General features: G+C 39.5%; 1 protein-coding gene across 8 annotated transcripts in view; it reads left to right on the top strand.

Annotated features, from left to right (window-relative positions):
* Window positions 1–9,940, top strand: part of myt1la (myelin transcription factor 1-like, a) — an 89,880-nt gene extending 79,940 nt beyond the window's left edge. For 6 of the 8 annotated variants that reach the window (XM_026143557.1, XM_026143556.1, XM_026143554.1 and 3 more), the window contains exons 16-24: window positions 1,555–1,623; window positions 2,014–2,076; window positions 2,195–2,278; window positions 4,082–4,303; window positions 4,534–4,625; window positions 4,807–4,910; window positions 5,859–6,002; window positions 7,520–7,582; window positions 9,457–9,940. In XM_026143557.1, the coding sequence (XP_025999342.1) occupies window positions 1,555–1,623; window positions 2,014–2,076; window positions 2,195–2,278; window positions 4,082–4,303; window positions 4,534–4,625; window positions 4,807–4,910; window positions 5,859–6,002; window positions 7,520–7,582; window positions 9,457–9,597 (982 nt within the window). In that variant the 3' untranslated portion in view covers window positions 9,598–9,940. The remainder of the gene's footprint in view (window positions 1–1,554; window positions 1,624–2,013; window positions 2,077–2,194; window positions 2,279–4,081; window positions 4,304–4,533; window positions 4,626–4,806; window positions 4,911–5,858; window positions 6,003–7,519; window positions 7,583–9,456) is intronic. The other 2 variants (XM_026143558.1, XM_026143555.1) reach the window with 1 other exon arrangement.
* The last annotated feature ends 2,591 nt before the right edge of the window (window positions 9,941–12,531 follow it).

Here is a 12,531-nt window from a genome sequence, read left to right as displayed (position 1 = left end):
GTCTCTTTTACCCTGCTTTCAAACCATCTGGCTTCCCGTCAAAAATGTGAACATTGGCATCTTCAAAAGGCTGAACAGCTTAACCCATAGTATAAAACTACATGTAATCAGATTACTTTCATTCAGAATTTGGGACACAATTTGGCTGTTACTCCTGACTCATCATGTTTGGTGTGAAGAATAGTGTTTTGTCCCAAATCCCGATCTTTTTCCTAAACCAGTTACTTCATCATCAAAAAAAAATCATCAGCCATCAGTTAACATAACACCGTCAAGAAAGAGGACTTCTATCTATGAAGTGTATGTTAGCTCCACTGTTTTGTTCACTGACCATAAGTAAGGCTATTGTTTTCCAAACAAATGATGCACTTTCTTCTTGTTCCTTGCAATCAAATTCAAATTTTATTTGTCTCACACACACACAACCATACACAGTATGACATGGGGGTGAAATGCTTGTAGCTGTGCAATGCCCGACCATTGAATGACAGTGATTTTACAGTATTTACAATTTACAGGTTACTACAAAAATTTACAAATTAACTTAGAAATTTACAGTAAAAAATGTGCAAATAGCAGAAAGAGATTATAAAGATTATAAATTATAGGAAGTGTGCATAAAGAAAAACCAGAGTGCGTGTGGTGATGTGATGTGTGTGAGAGTCCAGTCTTATAGTGATGTAATGTGTGTGGGAGAGTCCAGTCCTACGCCTGGTTCAGGGTCCGAATAGCCTGGGGGAAGAAGCTCCTCCTCATTCTCTCTGTTTTGGCCTTAAGGGAGTGGAAGTGCTTCCCAGACCTCAACAGTGAGAAGAGTCATCAAATCAAATAATCAAGTAATCAAACGTCTTCAGCAGAAGGTGTTTGGTCTTTGGGAAGGAAGGTGTTTGTCAGATCCAAGTCCTTTTTCTTGTGCTTTTGTGTGCTGTTTTTGTAACCAAATAGTTGAACTTAAACCCAACTAATGACTTAGAAATCAAACAAACTGTAAAACTCAAATTTCTAAAGGAAGCACAAATCTTGGTATCCTGGCTAGTAAGCCTTTGGCTTATGGAGTTCATTTTTCCAAGTAAAGGCCTTACAGTATAGTGAGAAGCTCATCAGTCAGGCAATCCCCTGTAAGTGACTGATTGGCAACAGTAGTGAGGAAGAACTGCCCTTTAACAGGAAGAGACCCCAGATTTAGTGGAGCAACCAGAGGAACCCACAAACAATAAGCAGGACAGACACAAAATACAAAAGATGACAAATGTTAACGACACCTGGCGCGAGTAGCACAGTGCTGCCACAATGCTGGTGGTGAGTTTCACCAGCACCACCTAGGTGCTTGCCATAGGTCTGTAAAACAGGATCTTTATGTCACAGTGGCCAATGTTCCTGCAGCCAGTCCAACAAGGCACTGTTGCTAAAAAGAAAAGAAAAATAACTCTTGTGTGTAACAGTGAGACACAGCCATCGTCGGAGAAAACCACATTATGTGTGGCCCTGGGATGAGAGCATGTTTGTAAAACTGTCGGTGGTGTTAAAGTAATAGTGGCTCTTCTCCTCCTGCAGGTTGTCAAGCTGTCAGCTGGCCGACAAGAACATCCGCGGGATGATGACCACTAACTCACAAGAACTCAAGTGAGTCAACAGGATCAGTGTATCACTGGTGTGTTGTTCTCAGCAGAGTGGAAAGTGTGGGAAGGAAAGAATGTTAAAAATATCGACTGCTGTCCATTCAGTGTCCTTTCATTTAAAAGTGTGTAACTTTTTCTATGGTTGGATTTAGAGCCCGCTCTTCTCTGGTTCATCCGTCATCGGTTTTCCTAAAACCATTTCTTCCTGTCTATGATGCTTTGGGTACCACTCTAATGTGTTACTGTAATTGATTTGTGAGAACTGCGAGTGTCTGATGTCAGACATTCACGGAAAAAGAAAACATTTTTCTGGATGTAGTCTTTCTTTTTTTTTTTTCGACACAGGAACCATTATGTGATAATACAGTTGTTTGATCTTGTATTTACTCCTCAGGTGTCCAACGCCCGGCTGTGATGGATCTGGACACATCACTGGAAACTATGCCTCCCACAGGAGGTACATTCGTAAAGATTATAATATACAACTGCGTGCATGAAATCACAGACAAACAAACAGCAACAGTAAACCATGCTTCACTGAACGCACATGTTTTAAGTAATTTTCTGTTCTGCAGTCTCTCCGGTTGTCCACGAGCCAAGAAAAGTGGCATAAAAATCCTCCACAGCAAAGAGGACAAAGACGATCAGGAGCCAATCAAGTAAGGAGATATTTTGGAGATATGTCACAGCCTTAATATTGAGAATATTGGAAAGTGTCAGATCTAAGCTTAAAAGTAAACCCAAGCAAAATGAGGGGCAAAGACAGTGCCACTCAAAAAACTACCAAAGCTCTGTCATTGAGACATTTAAATATCTGGATAGATTCAAGGTTGTGCATTCATTTAAAGTGAATGCACTTCTTAAATATTTTCCTATGATGTATGAGGCAGTTTTTGCCATATTTTATCAGCTTCTTCCCTGGTGTTGTTAAACTGTCTGAGACAAAGCAAAGAACAAGTAAAAAAAAACAGATTTCAGACCAGTAACTGAGATGTTGCTCATAGATTTTATGTAAGGTCCACAAATACAGGGCTTAGGTGTCCTGTTTTTTAGATCTTACCACTATATTAAAGCTTATAGAACAATAACAGCGCTTTAGAAAAGCAAATTCTAGTTTCTCTTAAAAGTTTTTTTGCTGCTGTTGGTTTTATTCATGCTCATCAGCATCTTTATGTTCCTCTCTTAAATGTAAAATAATTATTTTAAGGCAGATATTGGATTTTAAGAGAATAAATCTTTGAAACAACACCTTGCCAAAAAATACAATAAGTCAGAGAGAACAAAACATTTAGTGATGTCAAACTCTGAGGGGGGCATTCTTTGGGTTGTGCAGGCTTGTTGGTGAGGTCAGTGGGATTGGAATCTGGGGACTTTGGAGGTGTTGTGGAGGATTGCTGCACATGCTAATGGTATATGAAGAATTAAAATAACAGGTTAAACTGTTGCCGTGTATTTTAAACAGGTAGAACAGGATTCTCATCTTCTGACAACTTTTTTAGAGAAAAGAGAGAAGGTGCATCAGTTAGACTTTTCAAATCATCAGCAAGGAGGAAGGACTGGCTTGTTTCGTTGCCTCTTAAAAGCACATTCCAGGTCCCATTATTATGCATTTTTTTGCATCAAGGTCAAAGCACTTTGTTAATGACAGGTTCATCCATCATCTCTCTCTTAAAATGCTGCCTATGTAGACTGACCTTTCTAACTTTTGCAAAGAATATTGCAAAAGCGGGGAGCCGCGGTCAGTGCTGCACTCCACCTCCGGCTCCCAGCAGACCAAGTCCAATAAAGGTTAGCGCTAGTGAGCCTTTGACATTTGTGTTAAAGCTGAGCCATAATGCTAAGCCAATACGACCTTGTGAATAATCTAAAGTTCAGCTTGTGTCAGTCTGTAGCCAGCTGCCGCCGCCGCCTCTGTTCCATCCACCATCATCATTAACAGTAGAATCATAATTAAGCTTAACCTGAGCTCGGCTGGGGAGCGGCCTGTGGACGCTCGGCTCATTCTAATCAGCCCAAATGTCACAGCGAAGGGCGTTTTGGGATGCAGGAGGCAGAGCTGAGTGTCTGGAAGCTGAGGAGGTGATAGGCGTTTGTCCTGCTCATCGTTACGCTGCTGTGGCCTTGAGGCCTTGGAAGGGTGGGGGAGGATTGTAGATGAGGAAGTGAGTCGTGACTCAATGTCCTCCCCCATTCATCAAGAGTCCTATGGAGTGCTGTGGACAGTTTCTAAAGCAAAGTGTTTCTGTCCAGCTGATCAAAGAGCTGATGATGGTTAGTGTGGCTGGCTGCGTTAGTCTTTTCTTAAACTAAAGCTTTTTGGAGGTGACAAGACTTCACTTCAGGTTAGAACTGTGGAGTGTTTTCAAAGGAGCTTGCAAAGAAAAGCGTCTGGACTTCTTTAAGTGGAGTGTTTTAATTTTTTTTTTGAAACGCAAACGGAGACCTTTACACTTGTTTCTCAGGTGTCCAGTGCCAGGTTGTGATGGTCAGGGTCATGTGACAGGGAAGTACGCTTCTCATCGCAGCGCATCAGGCTGCCCCCTTGCGGCAAAGAGGCAAAAGGACAGCTACGTCAATGGCTCGCAGTTTGTCTGGAAATCTGGCAAGACAGATGGCATGACCTGCCCGACCCCAGGCTGTGATGGCTCAGGGCACGTCAGTGGGAGCTTCCTGACCCACCGGAGGTAAGATCTTTCTTACTTTAAACAAAGTTTGTCATCAGTTCCAACTTTTTTTATACAATTTTGGGGGTAAATAATGACCAATATTCAGGTCCTCTCCTCCTGCTGTACATGCTGTTGGCTTTTGGTCACCGTTTTTCAAATAAGGCAGCGATTTGTATGACGTTATCTATGCAAAAATAAGATAGATTTTTTAACTTGGAGAAACATTTGGTTTATGTTTTTTTTTTCAGTCTCTCCGGTTGTCCCCGCGCCACCTCAGCCATGAAGAAAGCCAGGATGAGTGGCGTGGAAATGTTGACAATCAAACAAAGAGCAAGCAAAGGTCAGAGCTCAAGAAACAGAAGAAGCTTTAAGTGAATTATTATATATATTATTATATATCTGAAAGAGTGAAAAAAACCTAATTTCCTTATATTAGACATTTTACATGTGATAAAATGCGGTAATGCTGCTTTGACTGCTAAGTCAGGGGAGATGGATCTTTTTGGGGTTTTTTGTTTCAGGTATCGAGAACGATGAAGAAATCAAACAGCTGGATGAAGAAATCAAAGATCTGAATGAGTCCAACAGTCAAGTGGAGTCAGACATGATAAAACTGAGGACACAAGTAAGATGGTCTCTGTTTGTTAATGTAACATAAATACAAATACGTAAGACACTAGTTGGGTAAGAAACTAGACTGTCCTGTAATAGACAGAGATAAAGGTGTCCCAGTAAGCTGCTATTTCCAGTAGAAATGTTTTTGTCACATTATTTGACAAAAAAAAATTTCTACTCGATATTTTAATTATTTGATTATTTGAAAATGATGCTGTTTTTTAAGTTCATGAAAACCTTCAATGTTTTCTTTTTCTTCTAATAAGAAGAATAAATCTTGCACCTTAACTGCACTCAGACTTTTAATCTGAAAGGGTTAGAGGAACTTTTGGCATTCTTAAAAAATACTTTCATAAGAAAATCCTGCCCTCATCAGCCATCTTGCTTGGTTTCACATGCTTTTTAAGAGGTTGAAGAGAACTTCTTTAAGTTTGTTGAAGATCAATGTTAGTTCTAAAAAATGTTTAGAATTGAAGAAGCCTCTTGGTCCATTTTAAAATCCTAAGATGAAGGAAGATGCAGATGTTATGTGACTTGGATGACTGAGAACCTGCACGGACATAACATCTGCATTTTCCTTCATCTGCAAGACTTTCCTACTTTACCTGACAGATGTGCACGTGTCCAATGCAATGGGTTGGACACAGTGTTTAATCTGCCATCTTTGAGTACAACAATCCGTGTGATCTTTCAGCTAATAGTCAGTCAGTGCATTTAGGGTGGGCATCGTGGGTTTTCACGGAGGCTCCCTAAACCAGCTCCAGTAGTGCAAATGCAAGTGCTGTGTGCTACATGGGAGAGAGGACATCTGTGGGCAATATGCTGACTCAGTTCTCCTAAAATTGTCTGAAGTTAATGTTGGTTGATTGTTTGCACTCTTCCCAGCCATTTTGCTAATGTCACTATTAATACAAAAGCTTTAAAAGGTCTCCTACTAATTTATTTCCTCATCCGGTAGATAACCACTATGGAGACCAACCTGAAGTCCATCGAGGAGGAGAACAAGGTGATCGAGCAGCAGAACGACTCCCTGCTGCACGAGCTGGCTAACCTCAGCCAGTCGCTCATCAACAGCCTAGCTAACATCCAGCTTCCACACATGGTAAGAAAAAAAATCATCTGTGGCATGAAGAAGTAAACCTAGGATGACTAATAATGTGACAAGTATTCTTTTACCACAAATATAAGCTTCCGTAACGTGTAATTTAAATATCTAGAGACTTATAAATGTCAGTTAAATATTTAAAATTTTGAATTTACTGGTTTGAAAATCTTGTATGTTTAACATCAGTATACAACATGCTTTAAATACAAAGACAAATATAAATAATTACATCTCAGAACAAATATACAGCAGTTTTAGAGCAGTGTTGGCTTTCTTAGCAGTTTAAAGTGGATCTTATTTTTATTCTTGGACTTTACTTTGAATGTGTCACAGTTAAAAAAATTCCCCTCATAACAGAAGGTTTTAAGACCAGGTGGGTGGGGCTTCTGTGCCTGAGATGACCATATTTGGGATATCTCCACTATCCGACATCATGCAGACCCAAGACTAGAAAAAACAACTGTCTGAAGCTGAGTTTTTAGAGCAGTGAGAGTGTAGTAAAGCCTAAAACCAGCATGCATAAACCAGCATGCATTATCCAATCAAAATGGACTGAAATGCAAATCTATGTATTTATTTCTATGTTCTTTGTCTGACATGACCTACTATATCTGTTACAGTTTGTGTAATGCCACTTAGGAAATGTTATGATTGTGTTTTGAGTGTTTGTTGGAGGCTTTTCTGTTTCACGTGTTGTAAATGAAATGTAGATCTGAGGCCAGCTGTTCATGATTTCGACCCAGGGATTTTTAAAAAGCCTTCTCCAGCTTCTTCCCCCCTTAGCAACACTCAGGTTTTTCTTCATCTGCTTCTTTCTGTTCTCCACCTTCTTCTTCTTTTTTTTCCTCCCAGCAGTTCATGCTGTGCTTCTCCTGTGCTTTGAAACGCCTCACAGATTTTCACATAAAGAAACGGCCCGTTGTTTTCTTTCTTTTGTTGTTGCTTTTTTGTTTTTGGTTGACTTTCAGTGAAGTTGCTCATGGCTGTTTTAACGTCATGTTGTCTCAGTGTCGGAAGAAGACTGGGGCTAATTGGATAATCTCTTAAAGCAGTAAAAACAGGAGGTGCTTGATAACTGGACTCTCTGCTTCCTTTCCTTCTTCCTTTAATGGGCGGGAATGCTTCATATCACACTGTAAGAAAAATATTCGCCTTAACAAGGAATTCTCAGAAAGACGCGATCTCATTACCAGAAAAATACTGAACTGAATCCAAAGTTCTGTTCACACTGCAGGACTTAAAATCTTTGATTCTAATTTAGCTCGCAGTGTAACAGTTAGTTCTCTCAGTTGTCTCTTTATTTTTGGCATTTTATACCTCTTTCAGTTCGTTCTGACTTTAAAATTATTCAGAAACTGGAAGCTTGCTGCAGTCTGAACAGAGCTGCAGGGCGAAAAGACTTGTTAAGGTGGACATTATGTTTTTTTCACTCCTCGGTGTAGCTTATGAAGCTTTGTGACCGCCGCTGTGTGTCTAGCGGGCTAATAGACTTCTCTGTACACCCTCTCCTGTAGAGACCGCTGCCACAGAAAGAGGCCCCAGTAAAGCATAACTGCTGTTTACAGATGCCTCCCAGAGTAAGAGATCCATTTATCCTTTATCCAATTATCCTTCTCTTCTGCACTGTCATCCCCCCTTCCTATAATTCCTGTAGCTCACTGTGGCATAGGCACATCCTAGCTATCCATTTATCCTGCAGCTTTCAACTCAGCCATGTTGATAGTGACATCAACTGTAGATAACCGCTTTTCCTCTTTATGACAAAAAATATATTGAGAAGCTAAATCTATCTTTAAATCAAATTTAGCCCCAGCAGAGAGTGTGAGAAATTCTCCTGCTTTGTTTTTTCTGACTGCACTGAAATGCTGAAATCATTAGATAGATGGATCATTAGATAACGTGACATTAACTGCAATTCTGCGCCTTAATGACGTAATGTTTTTTGTTTTTTTCGCTTACCTATAAACTAAACCTATAAACTCATCAGGAAAGTACTTAGAGAGGTAAAATCCCCTTGACTACTTTATGAACTGAAGTATGTCTGTAAACATAGGTATCGCCCCCTGGTGGCCAGTAAAAAGAAAGTTGGTTTACGCTTCTTTCTTTCAGTCCCAGAAGCCAAGTCCTGCTTTTTATGGTGTCTATAGTCGAACGGCATTATCTGCTTTGCTATTGCACCAGCACTGAGAAGCTAAAATGAGCATTATTCGGTGGGCACATACACTGAAACCAGATTCACACACATCTTTTAACTGTTTTCAGTCCATTAAACGACTCCTGTCAGTCCCATAGATTTGCCCGCAGGCAGCCTCTTCCATCAACTAGTAAGCTCAGTAGTCTATTATCACCTCATTTAACGGTGGGCATGTCACTGGGATTTTTTTTTATCCTACTGATTACAGTGGGTGATAACAGTCTTCTGGCATACTAGTATTAAAGGTAGGTTGTCTAAGATCTAAATTGACTTATTAATTAAAGAGCATACATAACTGAAATCTTTTTATTGTCCATTTAAAGCCCTTTAAATGAACAATAGAAAGACCTCTTAGTGGGCTCAGTTGATCGCTTCATTTAAGGATTACAATGATCAGTGATTAGAATGGATGATAACAACCTTCCTGTCTCCTCTTAGTACAGGAGGGCATCTAATGGGGGTATTATGACCAATCATGACCATTAAAGAGGCTAATAACAATGAAAGTGTGTGAATCATTTAACTTGAGACGTGGATATTTGACTTTTATGTGCCAATTAAAGACGGATCATTGGCTTTTTGAGGCTCTGGACTCAAATTCTTTGATTGGCTGAGTCAGTGTGAAGTTAGCAGGATGCAATGACAGCAGTGCAGTTAAGTGCAGGGCAACTGGCTCAGGCACCGAAATAGTCATTTGTATTAGTGTCCCTTAAAACCTATAAATGCCAAGTATTAAATGGAGGTCAGTGAAGACCTCAAAGACTATAGTGACTCTATAACATAATGTGACATTTAAGGTGGGCAATCATCAAATAACCCACTAAAATTCCTGAAGCCAAAGCTGCACTCTCCCAGAGAAGTACTTGAACCACCAAAACTCCCAGTTGGCAAACATGACTTTCCAGTTATGTCTTTCCCATCTGCTCATTAGCATCCCATTAGTTTTTATCATCACAATTTTGTCTCCATGTGCTAAACATTAACCTTTCACATACCCACCAGCTAACCATCTCTCACCTGGTTTTTGCATGGTTTGGAGTTGCATTTTCGTAGATAATCGGCTGATATTACATCAAATATCGTACATTTACTTTTTAGAAAGGGAGTATTTTAGTGAAGCCATGCTTTCCCAATGGTGTCCCTTCCTCCCCCTGCCGCCCGCCTGTCTTCCAAACCTCCCCCCAGTGTCTGAGTGAAAATAAACCACCACCTTTATCCCACCTGATTGTGTCTACATGGGTTTCTTTCCCCTCACAGGAACCAATGAATGAACAGAACTTTGACACTTATGTGAGTACACTGACAGACATGTACACCCACCAGGACCAGTACCAGAGCCCGGAGAACAAGGCGCTGCTGGAGAACATCAAACAGGCCGTGCAGGGCATCCAGGTTTAACTTTGACTGAGGCCGGAACAACAAATGCAAAGCAAAAGCAACAAATGGGGGGAAAAAAAGTGGAAAAAGCACGGAGTGGGTTGTTTTTTGCTGCTGTAATCTATCATTAGTTCTTTAATTTCTTCTGCGGTAATGCTCTCAACTCCATGGGTATCTCTTTTTTTATTATGTTGATTGTTGTTGCCTTGCTTTGAAAAAAAAGGTTTTAAATGAACATTCACGTTTTGTACATTTTCATATGACCTAATATAATGTGATGTACTGTTTATAGCTGCTAATGTATGCACATTCTAGTGTATATGTATGTATTTATTTATTGTAAGCTTGAATCATTTTTTATTTTAATGCGATTTTTTTCATACATCAGAAAAAAAAAATACAAACTGGGCGTCACGGGTTTAACAGGGAGCAGAGCGGCGACTGGAACATGAAGAGCAACCACTTCTGAAAAGCTTCTCACGAGCTTGGAAGTTGCTCATTAATTCTTTTTGTTTTCCTCTTAATGTCTGGAAGCGGACACTAATGTAAATCTTTAGCAATGATGAGAAGAAGCGATGCTATGAGCAAGAAGATTTCAAACATCACGACACGGAAACTTTTTGGTGCAAAATCCCATCATCCCCTTCGGAGTTGTTCCGTTTAAAAGCTGTCCTGTTCCGCGGCCCGCTTTTTCTTTGTTCGTGGGAGGGAGTGCCAGTGGAAAGACCAATGGCTGCAGAAAATATAGGAGACAATCTGCCATTGTGAATTTATTTGAAATCATCAACCTCGACTAGCTAATAGAACAACGTGTCAGCAATATTGGTATGATAATATTAAAGCGTTTGTTTAGATATGGGATGCAATCTATATGAAAAAAAGTTGTTTGGGTATATGCAATTTCTTATGAATAAAACTAGAAAAGAGCTGATAGATCTTTTTACTAACTATAAATGTATTGCGTTTTGTATAAACCTTTTACTACAATCATGTTTTAGGAATCTGACACGGGTGAGAGGACTTTGGTTCTGTCATGTTCGACTTTGCACAGGGACACCTTTGTTTCCATGTTTTGATGTTTTTATTGCCCGTTAAGAGGCACTTAGCAGGCAAACGGATCTGTAGATATGACTTTTCTTTCTCGAGGCTGACGGCTCCGCTGGACTAACAGGGTCAAAGTTCCCATCCTTCATTGTATATTGCACTCGTTCTGTAGAAAACGTCTTTCCAGTCATGCATCTTGTTGTCTGAGCCACAATGAGACATGATGCCAGACGACGTGATGACCAAGCACCGCTTTTCTTTTTTTCTTTTTTAAGTCTTTGTAATTGAAAAAGATGAATGAAAACTAGAGCCAGCAGTCGTGACGTCTGTGCACTGAATTTACCGACTGAGTATTTGATCTGAATCGGCCTTACTGATGACATTCGGTCTGAAATCACAGTACTGATGGAACATGTTTTCTCAACACCGTCGATCATGCATGCACTTTATTGGAGTATGTTAAAGTATTATCACGTGGTAAATGAAGCAAAAACTGTACAGCGAGTTTGTGGAAACTGACTTTGATAAGACTTTGCGCTGGAGATGCCTGTTGGAAAGCAACTTGAAGCAAATTTCACTGAGTTGATTTATTTAAGGGAAAACTCCCCCTGTGGTCTCTCCCCAGTCTCCTTTATTTCACAGTCCAAGATTTAGCAGAAGAAAACGTCTTCACGGTCAAGCTTTTGTCTGAAACATCACAGTTCAGGATCTCTTCTTTGGTATGCAGACACATTCTAAAACGTGTTTGCACTGGATAATAAGACAATAATCATTTTTTAATATGTCTGCCATCTTTTCCAAAATATGGTGTCAACAGAGTGGAAAACTGTAGTGCCCTTTTATTTTCTGCATAGACATTGTAAGATGACTCCTGGAGGACTTAACCTCCTGAGACCTGGGCTCATGTTTGGGTTACTTGGGATGTAACAGGCCTGTGTTGGTTAGAATGGAAGGAGGGTGTGTGGTTCCAAAATGAGTTGAAAAAATCACATATGTTTTCTGTGTGTACATAAAAACGTGATTATATGTTGTAAGCCGATTACAAGCCCCAATGTTTCCAGAAGATTAATTCAACCAAGTGTAACTTTAGGTTACCCACTAATAACACTAACAACAAGTATAAATCAAACCTAATTCTTTATAGAAACAGATAATATGATGGGAAACTGTGTTTATGCAATGCAAAATGTTTAAACATTTGCACATCTGATGGGCTTCTCTGCATATGCTGACTGATATATTACTGTAAAGCCACTCTGGACCAAATTAAGACATGAATAGTATCACTGTATATGATCCAGGAGCCTCGTGAGAATCTAGGATGGAAATGTTTGAGTATATTTTTAAAATATATTTGTTTGAAATTGTAATACATGGATAAAGACAAATTTTGAAACTTGCACTATACAGCTTAGTTATAGCAGTTAGACAGTTAAAGTGATGAAAGGGTGAAATTTTCCTCACTTATACAAGCATAAAAGTTCAATTTAATGTTTTAAAGGAAAGCAATTTATTGGATTGTTTCTAAATAATACATAATTACGCCACCATAATTACCAGCAGAAACACTTGATACAGCTGGTATCCATATGAAAGTTTTTAGACAAGCGGTACTAATGAAAGCTGAAACTTCAAAGTACAGAAATGTTGATAAATCTTTTATGGAAACTAAACTGCATTTCTGTGTAATCAGGTGCAGCAGTATGTGCTGATATATTTAAACCTGCACAAATAACCAGCTCGTCTAGATATGAATATAAATGAGGGGAAAATATTTACTTGTGTAAAAAAACTACAAATTGTCTCATCATACTAAAATACATTTTTTATGTATTTTTTTTTCCACACAAGGGAGAAACAAACTGCAAAGGGGGGAGTTTTCTTTTAAGACTTCTTTGGACATTTACTGCA

This window comes from Astatotilapia calliptera, chromosome 15 (assembly GCF_900246225.1).
Source record: "Astatotilapia calliptera chromosome 15, fAstCal1.2, whole genome shotgun sequence".
Taxonomy (NCBI): domain Eukaryota; kingdom Metazoa; phylum Chordata; class Actinopteri; order Cichliformes; family Cichlidae; genus Astatotilapia; species Astatotilapia calliptera.
The sequence above is the reverse complement of the archived record's forward strand: the minus strand, read 5'-3'. Positions and strand labels throughout refer to the sequence as shown.